This window comes from Anser anser (genome assembly GCF_964211835.1).
Source record: "Anser anser genome assembly, chromosome: 1".
Classification (NCBI taxonomy): domain Eukaryota; kingdom Metazoa; phylum Chordata; class Aves; order Anseriformes; family Anatidae; genus Anser; species Anser anser.
In genome coordinates this window covers 50,931,439-50,950,674 of record NC_139720.1, presented here as the reverse complement: position 1 = coordinate 50,950,674, position 19,236 = coordinate 50,931,439, and the positions used below count along the sequence as shown (strand labels likewise).

The 19,236-nt window shown below is 36.7% G+C and overlaps 2 protein-coding genes across 13 annotated transcripts in view; one reads left to right on the top strand and one right to left on the bottom strand.

Moving 5' to 3' along the window:
* The first annotated feature begins 256 nt into the window (after positions 1 to 256).
* On the top strand, positions 257 to 7,889 carry RLIG1 (RNA 5'-phosphate and 3'-OH ligase 1). 4 transcript variants are annotated; one of them, XR_014578638.1, is made up of 9 exons: positions 437 to 1,128; positions 1,406 to 1,477; positions 2,124 to 2,241; positions 2,786 to 2,881; positions 3,279 to 3,395; positions 3,743 to 3,937; positions 5,764 to 5,971; positions 6,235 to 6,404; positions 6,968 to 7,889. XR_014578638.1 is itself a non-coding variant. In XM_083821387.1 (8 exons), the coding sequence occupies exons 1-8, from the start codon at positions 1,108 to 1,110 to the stop codon at positions 7,154 to 7,156; spliced, it is 978 nt and encodes a 325-aa protein (XP_083677513.1). In that variant the 5' UTR covers positions 1,093 to 1,107; the 3' UTR covers positions 7,157 to 7,889. The 4 variants fall into 4 exon arrangements, 3 of the variants coding, with proteins under 3 accessions (XP_083677514.1, XP_083677515.1, XP_083677513.1); XM_083821387.1 differs by lacking the exon at positions 5,764 to 5,971 and having other exon boundaries at positions 1,093 to 1,128; XM_083821388.1 differs by lacking the exons at positions 437 to 1,128; positions 1,406 to 1,477; positions 5,764 to 5,971 and adding an exon at positions 257 to 420.
* A 2-nt stretch (positions 7,890 to 7,891) lies between these two features.
* CEP290 (centrosomal protein 290) overlaps positions 7,892 to 19,236 on the bottom strand; it is a 54,294-nt gene continuing 42,949 nt past the window's right edge. For 7 of the 9 annotated variants that reach the window (XM_083821374.1, XM_083821377.1, XM_083821378.1 and 4 more), the window contains 10 exons: positions 18,613 to 18,747; positions 18,260 to 18,346; positions 16,399 to 16,563; positions 15,945 to 16,067; positions 15,456 to 15,628; positions 11,935 to 12,076; positions 10,117 to 10,190; positions 9,878 to 9,981; positions 8,929 to 9,035; positions 7,892 to 8,650 (listed from right to left, as the gene is read on the bottom strand). In XM_083821374.1, the coding sequence (XP_083677500.1) occupies positions 8,462 to 8,650; positions 8,929 to 9,035; positions 9,878 to 9,981; positions 10,117 to 10,190; positions 11,935 to 12,076; positions 15,456 to 15,628; positions 15,945 to 16,067; positions 16,399 to 16,563; positions 18,260 to 18,346; positions 18,613 to 18,747 (1,299 nt within the window). In that variant the 3' untranslated portion in view covers positions 7,892 to 8,461. Of the gene's footprint in view, positions 8,651 to 8,928; positions 9,036 to 9,877; positions 9,982 to 10,116; positions 10,191 to 11,934; positions 12,077 to 13,689; positions 13,792 to 15,455; positions 15,629 to 15,944; positions 16,068 to 16,398; positions 16,564 to 18,259; positions 18,347 to 18,612; positions 18,748 to 19,236 lie in introns of those variants that run through there. The other 2 variants (XM_083821376.1, XR_014578637.1) reach the window with 2 other exon arrangements.

The window sequence follows — 19,236 nt, the reverse complement described above, 5'->3', positions numbered from 1 at the left end:
AGCAACACCAGAAGTACATGCAATTCGGTGTTCTTTCGGGAGAAAAACCAAAACAACAGCAACAAAAAAAACCCTCCGGGGCGGTGAGGGCAGGCAGGAAGCGTCCGCAGCCACCCCCCGGGGCCGGGCCGGGCCGGGCGGCAGCAGTAGCTCCACCAACCGCCGCCCCAGCGCGAGCGCCCCCCACAACTGACGGGGAGAGGCGACGGCACCCCCGGACTACATTTCCCGTGGTGCAGCGCGCGGAGGGAGGGGGGGAGCGGGAGGGCTGCGCGGGCGCAGTTCGCGGCCGGCGATCGGTCTGGCAGTGGCCGTCGGCGCGGCGGGGCGATGCGGCGGCGGGGCGCGGTGCAGCGCAAGGTGCCGTGCCTGTTCGTCACCGAGGTGAAGGAGGAGCCCTCGGCCAAGCGGCAGCGGCAGGTGCCCGGGGCGGCGCGGGGGGGCGCGCAGCAGCACCAGCACACCGAAGGGGAGCCGCCCGGCCCCGCTGGCAGGAGGCCTCTCGCCCTGCGGGACCGCCCCGAGGGTTGCCCGGCCCGCATGGGGGCCCCTCAGCTCCGCTCCTCCTGACGGGGGTGTCCGGGGTCCGCCCTGACTCTCTGCTTTTTGCAAGTGTAGGCAACATGGCAAGGAACCAGGCCGCTCCAGCGGGAGTGCTCGGGTGTGTGTGTAAAGCCGGCCTGCAGCCCCTGCCTCCTGGGGAAAAACACGCATTTTTAATTATTATTATCCCTGTTTTCTGTGATCGAAGGGGTATGAGGCTCTTAAGTTGCGTAGTATTTACCAAGGTGAAAGCAATGGAGACCAGTTTCTCCCCTGAGATGTAAAAGGCAGCTGTGGACAGATACAGGTGCCTTTCACCTGTAGAGCTCCAGCGTCAGGTTTTCAGTTTCAGTAAGAGCACCTCCCGCTGCCTGTCGACTGCACTGTGAACAGGAATCTGTCTGCGTGACATCCTCTTAGTGATGGTTGGTTTTTGGGTGGAAGAAATAAAATAACACCAGTCCATCAATAGCTGTTGTTAAACTGTCAGTACCAGCACCGTATTGATAGTGGTCGTGTCAGGCTCCTTCCCTAAATGGGTGTTCCTGCATATACAAAAAACAGATGGGATTCGATCTCAAACTGGTATGCTCTGTTTTCTTGTTCCAAGTGCAGGCAAATATATTACATGGGCTTTGACCACTAGGAAAGAAAGGCAGCGGTGGTGATAGGAAAACCAACTGATATTTTCTCACTATCCTAAAAACGTCTTCATAAATACTTTGTTATGGTTACAGATACAGTCACTGAATACATACTTATATAAAGTCATGCAATGTAAAGGAAGTATGTAGGAGCTTCTCATTTTATGAATTCTACGTATTGTGTTTTTCAAGTCAAGGACTTCTTTGTATTTTGATAGCAGGAGATGATGACCAGTTTACAATTCAGAACTGACGAGGGAGAGAGGAGGGATGGATGGTTATACAGGAAGGTATTTTAATCCAAACATAAACATTAACATGTTTTCACAGAAACCGTTACAGAAGTTCTACTAAGGAAAACCTTGGAAACTTGGACTAGTTGTGCTTGGATATTTGTTTCAGATCCCTGGATCACTTATTTCTGTATTCTTTTTGAGATGAAAATGTTTAGTTAACGCTTACATTGAGTATTTTACAACAGAATACTTTGCTACCTTGCATTCCAGTGGTCTCTGCGTTGTATTGATCATGGTGCCATTGCTGTTCAGTTCCAAACCAAAAGGTAGGGCCAGGTAGTCATGATGAGCTTTTATTGCCATAGTAATACAGGAAGGTATATTTCAAAATTTTGTAATGTTGGACTGAAACCCATCTGAATTATATGCACCGTTTAAAGTGGAAGGCAGAACAGTCTCTAAATCAAAAATGGAAAAGAGGGACAGAGACTGAAAATAGGTCGCCTTTGTTCTTTTGCCTTATGGTATTCTCCAAACTTGCCTTGAAGAAACACTGGTGTACTTTGATAGTATTAGAAATCAGCAATAAAATGTATAATACTGGATTTGTTGAGGCCAGCCATGTGAAGCAAGAATCCATATGAAAACAAGGCCGTAACGTAGCAGTGATTAGAATTTAAAGTACCTGTCTTCTTTTCAGCCATTTAAAGTTTTGGCAACTGAAACTCTAAATGAAAAGGCGTTAGAGGCAGATATATACAATGCAATTCCTACTGAAAAGGTGGATGGAACCTGCTGTTATGTAACTACTTATAAAGGTAATAAGGAAGATCCATATGTATATTTTTCATGTTGACTAGCAGTTTGTTTTACTTGACCACAAAGTAATAAATACGGTAGATGTCTATAAAGTTGTTAGAGATTTTACTCTCCAATGTACATGAAGTATAGTTTAAGTTAATGTGCCAGTCCAGGAACTATTCCAATTTTAAAACTTCTTATTAGTAAATCTTCTTGCACACTAGAATTTATATAGAGGATGTTTAATTTCCTTGAGAAGGATTAAAAGGAGTATGGAGGTTGGGGGGAAATGAGAAGATTGTGCTTCATTGCATCACTAGGATTCTTACCTTTACCTGAAATTGTAAGAAAACTTTCTATTAAACTAGGCAAGGTTCTACAAGTAGATTTTTAGATTTATATACAATAGTTAATTTATTAATTTAAATATTCTTTTGGATGTGAAATTTCTGTAGTGACAAGTGAGAATTCATATTTTACCTTTTATGCAGTTGATTTTAGTACTTTGCAGGGTATGGTTACTGAAGTAAACTGCTGGTTTTATACCTCCGGCATCTCTAGGGCGACCATATCTATGGGCAAGGCTGGACAGAAAACCCAACAAGCAAGCTGAAAAAAGGTTTAAGCAATTCTTATATTCATTGGAAGATTGCAAAGGTTAGTGACATTTTTTTCCTGCTTTGGTAATGTAAGTTATGCACTGGAAGAACACCTCTAGTCTAACACAGGAAATGTCAGTGATCCTACTTTTTTTTTTTTTTTTCATGTCACGTCACTCAACTTTATTTCTCTTGCTCTAGTTTAAATATAATGTTGGCTATTTCTTGGTTATTGGCTATTTGTTAATTGTAGTTAGTTTGAAATTTTAAACTACTTAAAGGCTTTAAACCCTCCTAACTCTAGACTGTAAGAGTATGACAAGTGTTGGTGTTTGTACAAAGTAATGCAGACTACTGTCTTTAAAACAAGGTTTTATACTTGTGTTGATAGAAGATCAAAATGTAGAATTGGCTAACAGTTTGTGCAAAACTAAATGCCACATTTATATGTCTAGAATTTATTTGGAACTTTGAAGAAGATTTCAAGCCTGTTCCTGATACCTGGATTCCAGCAAAGGAAGTAGAGTTCTCTAATGGCAATCCTTTGCCCGATGAAAATGGACATATGCCAGGTAAATATGGCAAAATGTGGGAAAAAGTCATTTTTGATGTGAATTAGAATTAGTTCCAGAGTTATAAATAGTAGCTAACATTCGGAAAACAATTGGAATGTTGTTCATTCATTATCCGGAAAGGCTTTGTTCTGATGTAATGAAAATAATTAGTTTGTCTTCAGCTGAAGCTCTGTACAGCAAAATTGACAAGTTCGTGTTCCTCTGACATTTCTTTGAGATGTGACAGCTTTTCTAGTAACTCTGTTTGTAGCTAAGGTAGGTGTGTTTTTTTTCAATGCATCTACAGTTCTAATATGTATTTGATGAATTTAGATACTTTGGTAAAACGCAGCGTTTTCTCATAGGTTGGGTGCCTGTGGAGAAAAATAGTAAACAGTATTGCTGGCACTCATCTGTTGTAAATTATGAGGCTGAAATAGCACTGGTATTGAAACACCATGCTGACCCTGGGCTTCTGGAAATCAGTCCGGTGCCACTGTCAGAACTTCTAGAACAAACATTGGAGCTTATTGGGACGAATATTAATGCAAATCCATATGGTAAGTTTGTATGTTCAATTCTTAAATACTTTTTTATTGAGTGATATTTTAGGTGGAAAATAGTAATTTTCTTTGTAGAATGTTTTTTCCTGTAATGATAATAATAAAATGTGTTCTAAACTAGAAACGTAACATGTTAGTTCAACGATGGCAAGTGCAGGGTTCTGCACCTAGGGAGGAATAACCCCAAGCCCAGTACAGGCTGGGGGCTGACCTGCTGGAGAGCAGCTCTGCAGAGAGGGACCTGGGAGTCCTGGTGGACTGCAGGCTGACCATGAGCCAGCAATGTGCCCTTGGGGCCAAGAAGGCCAACAGTATCCTGGGCTGCATTCAGAAGAGTGTTGACAGCAGGTCAAGGGAGGTGATCCTCCCCCTCTACTCAGCCCTGGTGAGGCCTCACCTGGACTACTGTGTGCAGTTCTGGGCTCCCCAGTACAAGAAGGGCATAGAACTAGTGGAGCGAGTTCAGAGGAGGGCTACGAAGATGATTAGAGGGCTGGAGCATCTGCTGTATGAGGACAAGCTGAAAGAACTGGGCCTGTTTAGCCTGGAAAAGAGAAGACTGAGGGGAGACCTCATCAATGTCTATAAATACCTGAGGGGAGGGTGTCGAGAGGATGGAGCTAGTCTCTTTTCAGCTGTGCCCAGTGACAGCACAAGAGGTAATGTGCACAAAGTGAACCACAGGAAATTCCATCTGAATATGAGGGGGCACTTCTTTACTGTGAGGGTCACAGAGCACAGGAACAGGCTACCCAGAGAGGTTGTGGAGTCTCCTTCTCTGGAAATTTTCAAAACCTGCCTGGATGCAATCCTGTGCAATGTGCTCTAGGTGATCCTGCTTGGCAGGGGGTTTGGACTAGATGATCTTCAGAGGTCCCTTCTAACTACGCCCATTCTGTGATTCTGTGATCTTCTAGAAAGGACAGAAAGGGCTAGCTCAATGAATACTCGCAGGTTGGCACCAAAAACTAATCACCTCAGAAAGCTGAGTTGTCCTGAGTCTGCTTGTCTATTGAAGCTCTTTCTGCCTTCATGTTCTTCAGGATTTACCATCAGAATGCTTTGCTATCACCTTTCAAAAAGGAGCAGCAGTTTTGTTCAAGTAAAGAAGCATGAATTAATAAGCTTCGGCATTAAGATAACTGTGATTTAAAACAAAACAAAAACTGGGTATACCTTGGCTTTGCATATACGTATGTAGAGGAAACCATTTACACCAAACCTAAAATTGAGGTTTGAGCTATATTGATGCTGAGCTGTGTCTGACACCTGACAGGGAAAAATGGCTATTCTGTTGAAGAACTCTGCTTTCTCAGCAGTCGAGAAGTAGATTGTAGATTTTATCTAATGCTTATTGCAGTTTCCAGACCAGTTAATGAGTAACTTTTTTTTTTTTTTCCCCCCCTCAGGAATAAGTACTCTGATTGGAAAAAATTTTTTAAATGTTAGTCTTCAAAATATTTTAAGATTGTTTGATGGTGCCTTTTCTTGTCTTTTTTTACTTGCTTTCTTGATACTATTTAGTCCATTAAAACAGAACACTATTCAACCATAATTTTTAGTGCCTATAATTAGCCAGTTGTAATTTTCTAAAATTATGAAATATTATGGGTATCTCTTTAAAGAAGTGTAATTTCAGCTAAATTTTGGCTGTGACCTCTCCCCTTAAAGTCTGTAAACAAAAAACACAATTATGTATGAGCACAAGTACGTTTTAATTTCTTAGCTTGGTTGCTATAGTAATTTGTAAGGATGGATAGGAAAAATAGTAATACATAGTCTAAGCGCTTTGTTAGAATTTAGATTTTTTTTTTTTTTTACAGTTCCTTTAACAGCTCTTTTCTTAGTTGTTCAATATAAATCTTCAGTCAGTGAAGAGGCAATGCATGTTTTAACAGCCTGGCCTAAGTATCAATCCCCATGTGTAAGAAAATGTGCCAGACTTTCAGAAAGAAAGATGCTTGTTTGTGATATGGATTGTGATTCAAAGCATGAAGAATTTCATCAGTGATTTTTATGGTTACTGAGGAGGTGAGCATGAGGACTGAACAGAAGATAGTATAACCTGTATATCATGTTGATTTATTTTATATAAATGTTACGCGAGGAAGAGATGGCTACATTTGATACTTAAGTATATTTAACTGGTCTTCTAAAGGCAGGACATTTTTGTAGTATCTAACAGAAATCTGCCTTTATAGGGTGCTTTTAAGATAGCTGTAATAGCAAAAGTGGGGAAAAGGTTAAATTTAAACACATAACTAGCAGGATGATTTTTGTTCCTTTTACCATAGGATTGGGAAGCAGAAAGCAACCTGTACATCTTCTTGTACCACATGGAGCATTTGAAATAAAGAATCCACCTACTTTGAATCAAAATGACATACTGTCTTGGTTTGAAGGCTGCAGTGAGGGTAAAGTTGAAGGAATTGTGTGGCACTGCCGTGATGGGTGTTTAATCAAGGTAAATATATCGATAGACATGTGGAAATCGCTGTAATAATTTGTACTATCTGAGGTATTGTGATTTACTGTTCACTCTTTGCCTTTTCCAAATTCTTTAATAGTAAACATTCTCCTAGCAAATTAGGTTACAGTAGAATTAGTCAAGCCACTGAACAAGTAATCACTACAAATGACAGCTTATTAAACTTTTTCATTACGTATGTTATGATAATAGTAATTGAGAACATAAAATAATGGTTTTCCTATCTGTATAGGAATCCCTCAGTATTTTAAAGTTTATTTTAAAAATTCATTTCGTGTAATGTCATGTAGAACAAGGATTGTTAATGTGTTCTCTGTTTAATTAGCAAGTTAATTTTTATTTCTGAAGCTGTGGTGCTGGTTTGCCTTTTGTGATCTACTTAGTCATGTTATTCAAATAACAGGTAGCTGATGAATGTTTGTAAGAAAAGATCTACTGCAGGGGATCCTAGAATTAAGATCTCCCTCTCTCTTTCAAAATGGGCACCGCTGGGCTACCATATCCAAATCTCTAAATGGATCTATTTCTTCTTATTTTAGCTCCATCGCCATCATCTTGGTTTATGCTGGCCACTTGCAGAGACATACCTGAATTCTCAGCCTGTTGTCGTTTCTTTTAATAGAAATGATTATGAGTGTGACTTTGGACCAAAGAGTTTGTTTCACCATTTTTCAAACCTAGATGGTCAAAGATTCGACAGACTCAAAGATATCAAGTTTAATGGTTGAAGTTTTTTTTTTATTCTAAGTTAATTGCTGTATGTCCTGCATTCCTCTTGTTTCTGTCTATCACAGAACTTACAAAAAGGAATCTTGCTGATTGGGCAGTGGGCACAATACTCTGCAGTTTGAAGTTCTTCCTAAATGACTAATTGTATGTAATAGGAAATGTGACATTCAGAACAGAGATCTAGCTTTCAGCATGTTTTTTATCGCTTCTGAAAAAATCCTTAACATGTGTACCCATTCTTGGAACTGTTATGGTCAAATAGTCTGTTGTCCAACACTGGCTGATCCGGGTAGTTTAGTTAATGAATGCCAACAACTGTAAAAGTTCCATAGATTGCCCTTTTCTAAATATAATTACTGTAACATGTAGAATTCAGATTGTTTTTTCTTATCAGCACAAGATAGATTTCTGGTGGGACTAGAATTAGGCCTGAAATGTGATAATTTTTTAAAGGTTTGAGTTCTTCTTGGGGAAGGCATTCACTGTATTATTTAACTGATAAGCTTCAGCATTATGCTAGTGCCTGAAAACCTAATTAAGCTAGTTCATAATTTGGGACAAAGATCAAAGTAAGTAATAGGAATTATACTCATTCTATTTTGAAGATCCTTAGTAACTAGAAAAAGATGTGACTTGGTTTAGTAATAGGCATTTTGAGACTGCATCTAAATTTATCTAGGCTATATTAAGTATTAGAAAAAAGATGGCATAAATAAAAGTGAGAATGCGTGATGTTTTGAGTGGGCTTTGTTTATTTGGACTATAAAGTACGCATCTGTATAAAGTATATAAAATGTAAAATTTAACATAACTGCACATTTATTTATATAGAAGAATACTGTTTATTTTCAGTTGTTCATTCTTGAATTTTGTAAAATTTCAGTAAATATAAATAATGATATTATAAGAGACAACCATAGTCAAGATGTATTACAGCACAAGACAGCAAGAATAAATTATATAGTACTATTGATCTGGAATTCAGCATACACAGTATGCATGCAGAGTTTCTGAACTTCTAAGTGGAGTTGAAAGCTTGGACTTCTGAAAAAATACATATAACCACAATTACTGTTCTGAATTAATATTGCTGTGTGTCTGGGGGAGATAAAGCTGTTTTTCATTTTGACTGGTGTGTGCCACAATCCACCGTCTAATCCAATTCTGCATGCTGTGGTATGCCAAGCCATTGTAACTTTAATAATTTGTATCATTCCAGAAAGAAAATAGACAAATAAATCAGTATTATGTAACTGCCCCAGAATTTATTTTCTATATCAATATCGAGGATACTAAACATTAGCCTAATCAATGGAAACATTGGCTGGACTATCCACTTGAATGCCAAACTCTTCAGAAAGCTGCTTTAATCTTTCTTCCAAAATAATATTTTTTTTTACTTCTTCATTATAGTTATATTTCAGATCCTCAATTTCTTCAAAAAAGGAAGGGTTGAAGTTTTCCAGTTCTTTTCTCAGCTTTTTTGTTTCTTCCTATTAAAAAGAACAAACGAGTACCATCAATATACAGAACTTAGGAAATACACGTCAACAGCTTTTTTGCCTTTTTCTTCAGAGTTCTTGCTTGACTACAGAGACACAAAAATCTACCCAGAAACAGCAAATTAATGAACAACACAATCTGCTTTATAAATGTAATGCTTAGAAATTGAGGTGTTGTTTTAGTGTTAGTTTGGATATCAAATAGCTCTTTCTAGCCAACCATAATTTTGCAAAGGATGCTCTTGCCAAGGATAATCTTTGCAACTCACCTTTAATTGCTGTTTTTCTAATTCTGAGGCTTTTAACTGTGCCTGGAGGTCAGCTACATCTGTCATTCCCTTGTCTTTTTTGTCCTTCTCTACAATTTCGTTAGGTCCTGCAAAAAATGTCAACTTGATAGGAAATTTAAGGTAATGATAATCAATCACATGAACAATTTTGTTACAGTAGGTTTGCTTCTCTTGAAAGTTGAAACAGTAGAAGTGTATAAACACAACTGTGATCAACAACCACCAAAATTTCAAGTCGTGGGCTTTTCTTTAGTTCTTGCACAAATTAGGTGGTGGTATATAATTCTTGTGACTAAATGTTGTACTCCCATGGCCAGTCTAGTGGCACACTTCTGAGAAATACAATATGTACAGTTTCTCTGAATTAAATGCAGGAGTTTTGGAAATTATGTAGTTTATGGATCTTAAACTGTATTCATGATTATAAGTGTTTTTTTTCTCCCCAGTCTTACGGCAGTGCACTGCTGTGTAGTGCTCTGCATGGCCTCCTTTGTTTTCCCTATGGGACTGAGGCCTGCTAACTCTTAAATCATTCATAGAGCTGGTATCTGGAAATAGACACTTCCCTGGCAGCTTGAAGCCCTAGGTTTCAATGAATGACAAACCCTACAAACAGTCTTCTGAAGTTTATGAAGTAAATGGTAGCATGAAATACCCACTTTCTTGGGATAGGAAATCTTGCAAAGATTCCAGCCTCTTATTAGGCTGGATCTTTCATTGTAGAAAATTTTTACTAATAATTCCTATAAAAAGGCTGTGTAAGTACTCAAAGATCAAAGACCTTAATCTGCTCCAGTTAATGGTACTTCAGCATTAATATAATCCAAATAATTCTGTGGATTTATTACCATCTTGCACACATTAAGTAAAAATAGTTTTAGGCCCAAAATACATGAAGATCTTTATTATAGGTACTGAAAGAGATTACCAGCTGCAGGACCTTTACTTGTATGCGTAGGTATGTGGTGCTTATAGTTTTCCACCTGGTGAGCTAGTTCTGCCTTTTCTTTCTCTAATTGATTATTAGTTGATCTGGAATATAAAATAATTTTAGATTTTTTAAAAATCATCATAATGTTTCAGAATATCTAATAATATAAATAAAAATAGCAATGTCTGTTCCTTGATCATTCTTATTTGATGTGTATTGGCCGAGGAATACAGTACCTTAAAAGCTGAAGCTCCCTGATGAGGCCTTGTTTTGTCCTTGCATCTTCAGAAAAGTGTTTGAGAAGCTCAACCTTAAGACAAGGTAAAAAAAAAAAAAAAAGTCTTAATATTGAAAACAGTATCCACAGATACTGCAGTTCACAGGGAATCATGGAATTACTTCTCTTTGGCATAACTTAATAAAATAAATGAAAATACTACTAACAGTGAATTTTATATATATTATAAATAGATTATTATATAAAATATAATTTAACAATGGTCTATTATATAAACATATTATTATATACATGTCTATTATAAATACATTTTCCTTTTAGTACTAGTTGAGTACAAAGGGGGAAAAAAAGTGTTTACCTTACTACCATTTTCTGCAAAGCCTTCTAGTTATTTACAGTACTTTTAAAGCTAGTACAGGTTAGTGCTGTATATTTCATGAAAGGTAAAGAAAGAAGTAAGTATTCACAAGCCAGATTTACAGAAAAAAAAAGTTAGACGCATGGATTGAGACATTAGGATAATTTATAGATATGCTTACGAAAGTGATATACGTAAAGGTGCATAAAAATACTACCAACATGCTCATTGGAGTGTATTAAGTGTCTAAGTTCCTTTTTAAGTGTGATATTGAAAAGCCTGTGATTTTTAAATTAAAAAGCAAATGTATATGATGTTGACTAGAAATGACCTGCAGTCATAAAGTAGAAATAGGTTTCTAAACAAAGAGGGAGTTAGCTTGTGGAAGTGCCTTTCAGTAGAAGTTGCAGGAGGAAAAAGTTAAAATCTTTCAAATGTGAAACTGTTTTTTTTTTTTTTAATACAGTGACAATTTATGAACTCCCATAAGGCTACCGTTAGCAACAGACTTTATTCTACTACCTAAAATTCTTTGACAGTCAGTCTCCATTTCTTTGAAACGGAGTTAACCATGACCACATGCCATCATCTACATTTGAGACACAAAACAAACCTTGAAATGTGATGCCCCAGAGTCATACCACATAATAAAATAATTGTCTGTTGTTTTTTTTTTTTTTTTTTTTGCTGTTGGTATATGCTTTATGTTAATAATTCTGACTTTAAACTGAAAAGTGAAACCAAGCAAAGCTTTACAAAATAATTGTTTTACAGAACTCCATTCTAAGTTCTGCTTATTGAACAAGTTCAACTGCTTGGATAATAATATATATGACTTTTATATTGAAAATCCCTTGTATTCAATACTTTACTCTGAGAATGGCCAGTGCAAGATAGAAGCTAATCTAGGTGGATAGTGCTAGGACTAAATCTCTGGCATACTTGAAGTTCAAAATCTTAGATATCTTTTCAAAGATAACCTTAATTGAAAATTCAAGAATTCTTCCATATGTGAAATATATTTGCTAAGGACTGTGTGTAAGATGCCATATTGGAAAGAGATATGGAAATCCTTTTAGGGACTCAGTCCCCCCAAAATGACCTGGAAGAAAGAGGAATGTTCCTGTGGCATATTCAATGTGATGACCAAGCTAGAATGATTTTAAGACAACATGAACCATCTATACTTCCAGGCTTCAAATGATCAATGCAACTAAAATAAAACTACAGAGAAATATTATTTCCTCAGTAAGTGCAAGTCATGAATATATACAGGTAATATGTAGTAAACCTTATTAATCCTGAAGTATCTAAATGTAAAATTATGGCAATTTGGACTGGAAAAAAAAAAACAAACCTTGTGGGTTAGAGAATAAATAATATACTCTGCCAATACAGATATTAGAATGAAATTAATATTAATCTATTCTCAGAGTCATCTGGCTAGATTTTACTCACCTGTTCTTTCAGATCTTTTAAGTTTTTATCAGCATTATGTTCACGTTCTGTTGCCTCCTGAAGCAGCCGTTTAAGGTTAGTAATGCTTTGGTTTTTTTTAGCAATATCCATTTCCAGTTCCTTCAACTTTGTTTCATGCATCCTGGTAAAAAAAAAAAAATAATAATATTAAGAGAAAGATAAGAGCAAAAGCTAATGCATTTACAGAAATAGAGATGAAAATATTCTCACACAGATGAAATGCCGTAAAATGCATTCTAAAATATGTTTGGAGCAGAGGCCTCAAAATAATTACTGATCCTGTTAATAAGCAAGCTGAATGAAGCATAACAAGAAACGTTTTTCTGTGATTTTTGAATAAAAAGGCTCTTCCAAATGTTCCACTGTTGCTGACCTTACTTTGTTTCTTTACCAATAAGGGCCTGGAATCTTTCTATTGTACTGTACATATATCCCAGCCTACTTCGTACTAAAAACATGCATGTCTTTTACTGCATTCAGCTGATGCAGTGGTGTGCATGGGTCACGTCTCACTTCAGTGTCATACTTTTATAGTACTGTAATTTAAAAATTTATGGAAAATTAATGTACTGAGAAAAAGTTTAAGACAGATACAGGAAATGAAGACTCCAACAGAAAAAAAATTCTACGGTAAATGATGTTTTGCCCTGGAGTAACTGTAGTCTGAGAATGATTCAGTTTTCTTTGAGACATGCAAGGCTACAAAAATGATTTTGTAGAATCACTGAAATGTCAATTGGTAAGCACCTCTGGAGGTTACCTAATCCAGCTTCCCCTCTGAAGTGGCTTTTCAGGTAGTGATAGTCTCCAATACCTTGCTATCTGCTAAACAGTAGAATCCCAAGGATCACCTGGATGAAACTTTTGGATGATGCCCTGTCAAGGACTTTTTATTACCATGTACATACTTTGGAAAATGTGCGTGAGGTGGACTGCATGATGAAATGCACCAATAAGATTCTCTAGGTTAGCTTTTCTAGGTTGATGTTATTCATTTACTTTAAAATCATGTTAATCTCAAACCATGTTAAAGCAAATAAAAATTTTTACTCACACCACTTGAAATAGTCAAGTACAATTAATTAGTCACTGTACACACACACCTACCTATATCAACTAAAAAAAATTAGGTACAAATGTTTTTCAAAGAGGTGAACTAAAAGGTATTCAAAATATTCAAACTATTGGGTTGATAATTGTAAGAATTAAAGTTGTGTTTTTGCAGTGGAAAATTCCACTAACCTTGCATATTCAAAAATGATTGTGCAGGCATAACACTGGTGGGTATGTTAAGCAGATAAAGGGACAATGGAAGGTACCGCTGTCCCAAAATAAGGAGGATGGCTAAGAAAAACAACACAAACAGTTGCAGAATCAGCAAAATCAAAAAATCATGGGGTCCTCCAGTCACAAGAAAAAAAAGGGAGGGGGAGGAAGAGGAGAAATTAACAAGGTAAACTTGGTCAAATAAAAATGAACATATGGTATAGTAACAAGCGTCAAGCGTTAACAAGCGTTGTGAACCTGTAGTACTGAGCCAAAGAGGAAAAATCAAGCATTGGGTAACAGGGCATAGAAGGTTATGATACACTTCTGCTGCACGCTCCTGCTTGCAGGACGCCCGCCCTTGCAATTGTGAATAAAAATGTTAGTTCACTGAGATCCTTGCCTGAGCCTGTTATTGGCTGCAGATTGTTTCTCACATAATGCTAATGCAAGCTGTTAAGGGCCTACCATCTTTACTGCATGATCCTTTTCTTCCTCCTGTGGCTGGCAGCCAGTTTTCCCCAGTAATATGGCTGTCATCTGACCTTGCAATGAAGACATTCTACATCACTGCGGAGTTAGGAGGAAAGGGGAAAAAAGGAACAGCTTTCTAAAGTCTCAGTGAAGTGAAATACCTCAGCCAACATCTCAGAGAAGCACCAAAACTCTGCCAACAGATTCTGTGGCAGTGTAAAACTAAGAAGCGGGTAAAATCACAGACGGGAGCAGACAGACTGAGGCTCAACAGCTGTCTGACCTGGTCTGCAATCAGACAAGTTTCTTTCTGTTTTGCAACATGTGAGCTTACTTTGCCCTGAGGTCATCCCCGGATAGAAGTATTTTTCTGCAAAAACTTGCTCTCTTCCATTCCTATGCAGGATAGAGGGTGTTTCTCTCTCTTAATAGCATAAGCAGTGTTTCAGTTTCTTGTCCTTTTAGACATGACAGTACAAGAGATGATACCCAATTAAAAACCCTTGCTTCAAGGAGGGATAAAATTCTCCTTCATTCTTTGTTTTCACGTGAATGTATATTATATCAAACTTCATATTTTGTATCAATGTGTTCATCGTTAAACATGCCAGTGAGAGACCAGACTAGCCTCCTTGGCTGTAGCTCATTTCTGAAAGCAGGTGTAAACAGTAATGCTTTTTGGACTGGCAATGGTTTTGGGCTGACTGTTCCCCAAAACACTTTCTGTAAACAAACCACAAAACAGTACTGAACAGTTTGTTTCTATGAAATAAGAAAATGCAATTAAAGTAGTTCAGGCTGTCGAGTTAAGATGTCCAGCCTTTAAAAGTAGGTTGTCATAGAAAAAGCATCTGAACTAAGTGCAGAAGTACTGACAAAATAATACAGTGTGCCTAAGTTGCAGTGTAAAAACTGGTGTCATAAAACTATTTTCTTTAGTGTGTTCTACCCTCAGTGATGCAAGTGGTACCTGAATTTTAGAACAACTGATAAGTAACTTTCAGGTAACTGACTGGTAAAGAGTTGTAAACATTTGCTATTATTATCAAAGCAAAAGTGACTTTTGATTCTGATTTCAAAGTCTGAATTCTAACTACAAATCTAGGAGTTGGCGATTCCCACAATTCTTTTTATAAATACTGTAAAAGATGATCCAATGCGAGTCTCTGAATTTTTCTCCCTTCTACTACAATTAGCAGGACCACCTGGCTGACTGCAACTTGCCTTCAGGCCCTCCAGAACACATATGAGGGATCATTAGCACAGGTCCCCAGGAGCATGGAAATCCCAGTGGCTTCCTAACAACCTTTGCATGTTTACATGGTTAAATGTAGATAAATAAATGCAGCCACGCTGGAAAATGCAGTTTGTGGGACTCCTCTTTTTTTTTTTTTTTTTTCCGTTCCCCAGGTTGCAGTCTTTGTGGTAACATACTGAAATACATGCTTTTTATATTCTGCAAAAATGCTGACATTACTCTACAAAGCACAAAGACTACATTTGAGTAGCACGGAACACAAAACTATCCAGGAGTCTACAGCTGATCTGAAGAAAGAAGAAGACCAGTACTTAAGGATGGTAGAACTCTGCTGGATTCATATCAGAGATCCATATACTGATTGTACATACTAATATAAAACCAGAAAATTATATTAAAAGTATCTTCAAAAGAGGACAGAAAAATTACGAAAATGAAGGTCTTTATTTTTTTTGCTAATATTTAAAGAGGAATGAAAAGGAACTTCATTCGCCATTCCTACCTTGTTACAACAACTGATTTCCAGCTTTTCCTGTCAGCTTCATCAAGCTGAGGGCCTGTGTTCTCAGTCAAATTTAGCCTCTTAATGGCTTCCTCCAGCTGTATGGTTAACTTCTCATTTAATATCTCCAAGTTATTCTTTGCTATTCGTAGCTTCTCTCCACTGTCAGCTTCCTATTGTTCAATAAAAACAAAGTTTTATGAAATAGATAACCTCCTATGAAGCACTGGGTTATCTAAAAAGATGGTGAGAGAGATTAAGTGCTGACGGTGCATCCTATATACATGGTATCTCAGATCACCAGCACTAAAACTTCCACATTCTCTCCTGTCCTGTTTCTTGAATGTCTCCTCTCCACATATAATTAAGAATTTGGTCATGGCAATACTAATACTAAGAAAAGCATCTGTTTCATTTCAACCATTTTTTAAAAAGTAAGACACATCCAGTAACTACTGGAAATAAAGGGATACATTACAATGATCGTACCTTCTTCAGCTCTTTTCGTAGCCTCTCATTTTCAGTAATGACTTTTTCCATTCCTTTGGTTTTAGATTCATCATGCATACTCAGCTGCCCCCCCAGATGAAGTTTCATTTTTTCCATTTCAGACTAAATAGTAAACAGTTTATTAAAATACATATACATCACTTAGTAGAAAATTTCCAATTTCTATTTTTAAACCACATCAGAGTTAGTTATCTAGCACACTATATTTCATAATGTTTAAATATATTCTTAACATAAAAAGTGCCATTACATAAATCATCTAGTTTATTATTCTAAAAGGAAGTTTTGATTTTGTGTTCTACAAGTTTCATATTTGATATTTTGGTAACACTTCTTTACTAATCAATGTCAACAATGGGCTTACTGTTAAAGTTTCCTACTAACTTGTATATAAGCTGCTATCTAAATATAGTTATTTAATATAAATCAGTACCTTTAACTTCTCATTTTCCTGTTCAAGACCAAGTAATTTCACATTAGAAACCACAGCTGGAGCTTTTTTCAGATCTTCATTTTCCCTTTGGACTCTCTCTACAACCTTTTTCATCAAACCAATTGTTTTTTCCAGTTCTGGGACTGTCTTTCCACTTCTACCAGCCTGTGCAGAGGGGAAAAAACATAGTGAAGTAAATACTTCAAGTTAACATTCTGAGATGCTCCAAATCATGCTTTATGGCATGTTTTTCCACTGCTTTCTATTTGTTGAAAAGTTGTCATAGTTTGTGTCTTGAATCATAAAGATTCTTGCATACTTAGTTCCCCGAAAAGTCTAGTGATATATTTACCCCCAAGGTAAACATATCAGCTCCCTCATTTCCTGTTACCTAAAAAAGCTGCAGTTAAGTCTAAAAATTTGCTGTATTTTATGAAATAAAGTGAAACATTATGAAAATAAATCAAAGTACTCAAGTTTTTCTTGTAGAGCAGTTTCCTGATCCAACTGACCATGCTTGAATGCTAACACTGTCTAAAGATAAAGAAAAAATAATGACTGTATGGGAGCTTGACAGAGTAAGGTGGCCCTTTTTTTAGCAACCATATTTCTACTGGATTAGAGTGGCAGAACTACAGCTTAAAGCACAAGTAAATAAATAATAATGATAATAAATTAATTAATAATGACAATAAAATTCTCTATTTTTCTTCTTCCACTGCATTCATTTATAATGTAGATAAACTGTTAAAGGGTGTTCGAAGGCTTTTATTTTCTTACATTCTTTGTGGCAATGGACTTCCTCAGCAATAATGATTTAACAATGCCACTGTTTCCAGTTCTGGGGCCATGAAGTACCTCCTTTTCTTTCCACAGAGATAAGAACCACAGTATAGCAGAAAACAGGGATGAATTTAGTACTAGGAACTCTGCATAAACCTATATAGTGAGTGAGTTTTGAAAGTGAGAATTACCTATTCTTGCTTCTCTAAAAGCACTTAAGAAATTTGGAGGTTTTTGCTGGTACATGGCAGAAATAAAGAAAAATCTCTACCAGTTTGTGTCTGGAAAGGAAGGAAGATTTAAAGTTTGCTGCCTCCTCAGAACCTTTGAATGAAGCAGTTTTATAAACTGGATTGCCTTATCCAAAAATTACCACCTCATAATAGAGAGCCAAATACACAAGCAGTCCCTGCAACGTACAAGAAAAAGAATGGGAAATACACCATTTTTTCCAGGTACCCAGAAGCAGAAATCATTCTCCTTGTACACCTCAAAAGCTACAAAGACTCTTCCTTAAGTCTGCTTCCTCTAGGAAGCACAGGCCACACAAATAGTTTGACAAGTCAGTGACAGGAGAGACACTCAGCATACCTGAATCATTTTTCCATTAACTTTTGAAATAATTTGCTCTATTAAAACAGCTGAGTAAATTTGAAGTGTCATCTTGTATAGTAAAAGACCCAGCTTCACTAACAATAACTTACACTTTCTAACAGCTGCATCAAATCAAACTCCTACCTTTTTAAATCATAAAGTTGTATTACACATTTACATAAATACATGAATATAATTTTTATTACCAGGGCTGTAAACTCCTATTTTTGGTACAAATACATTTCTGAAGATAGCTTTAATGCAAATGACAAAACTAGGCCACAACAGTTCAAATATTGTAGCTCTGTTCCCTCTAATAGTCCTATTGACTGAATTTCATTAATTTATTTTAACACTTTACAAGTAAGAACAATGCCTGTTTTCTTTCAGATTATTCCAGGTAATTTAGCTTTAATAAAATGTTTTTATTTTTCATATTTTCATTTCATATAATAGTGATGAAAAATGCTGTTACGATACTTACCCCTCTAACATTGCCCAGTTTTTGTTCAAGATCTGCTTTCTCCTTTTTGAGAAGTTCACACATTTCTTTTAAGTCACCCACTTGGTCCTCAAAAAACAAATTAATAAGCACCTTATATATTTAGATTTCAAACTGAGATGAATAGTAGCAAAGTTACCACTGGTTTACTTTGAAAAAAATAAAAATAAATGAATTTCACATTGCAATGACATTTTTCATCATTTCTACCAAGCTTTCTCATCTTGCATAAAAACACTAATAGTATGTACAAAAAAAAAAAAAAAACAGTTTATTTTTAAGAGATCCCCTAACCTGTTTCAGGTTAAAGTGGACAAAAGGTAAAGAGACGTTACCTTTAGTCTTGGCAAATCTCTATTGGCCTGCTCTAGCTGGAATCTTAACTCAACATTTTCAGATGATAATCTTAAATTTTCCTTTAGAACTTCTTGTCCTCTTCGATATTGATCATCTGATCCTACTCCTGACGTCTTCAGAAAACAGGGAGAAAAGTAAATTATTATTAAACAATTTGACTATATATTCGTTGTACCTGTTTGTAGCTCATAAAGAGCAAGAGAAAGTTACTATTTTTCACAGAAAAAAAAAGATAAAAATACTCTAAGAACAGGATACTATCTCTCTGGAATTTCTTCCCCCCTGAAATTTTGTGAAACATAACTGATCATAGTTGTATCACCAACTAATGAGATCTGCTTGCTTAAACGCTATAGAAAGGTTACAAATTAGTATAAACCCATAAAACAAGTGTCAAACTAGAATTAAGTCTCAATCTATTGCCTAGAAGTAAAGCTCAAAGTCTACAGACAAAAAAGCTACTGAGTATGGTAAGCTGTGACACTGTACCTAGAAACAGAATCTGATTTTAAGGGCGCATTCTGTTTATTAAATACTACATATGGCGTAAGAATTTCACTGAAGTCAAACAGATCATAGAGCGAGTTAGTTCCTACGTTTGA

Coding starts and splice junctions, on each gene's coding strand:
- RLIG1 (XM_083821387.1), top strand. CDS start 1,108: ATGGGATTCGATCTCAAACTG. Junction 1,129..1,405: donor TGGGATTCGATCTCAAACTG/GTATGCTCTGTT, acceptor GTATTTTGATAG/CAGGAGATGATGACCAGTTT. Junction 2,882..3,278: donor TTCATTGGAAGATTGCAAAG/GTTAGTGACATT, acceptor TTATATGTCTAG/AATTTATTTGGAACTTTGAA.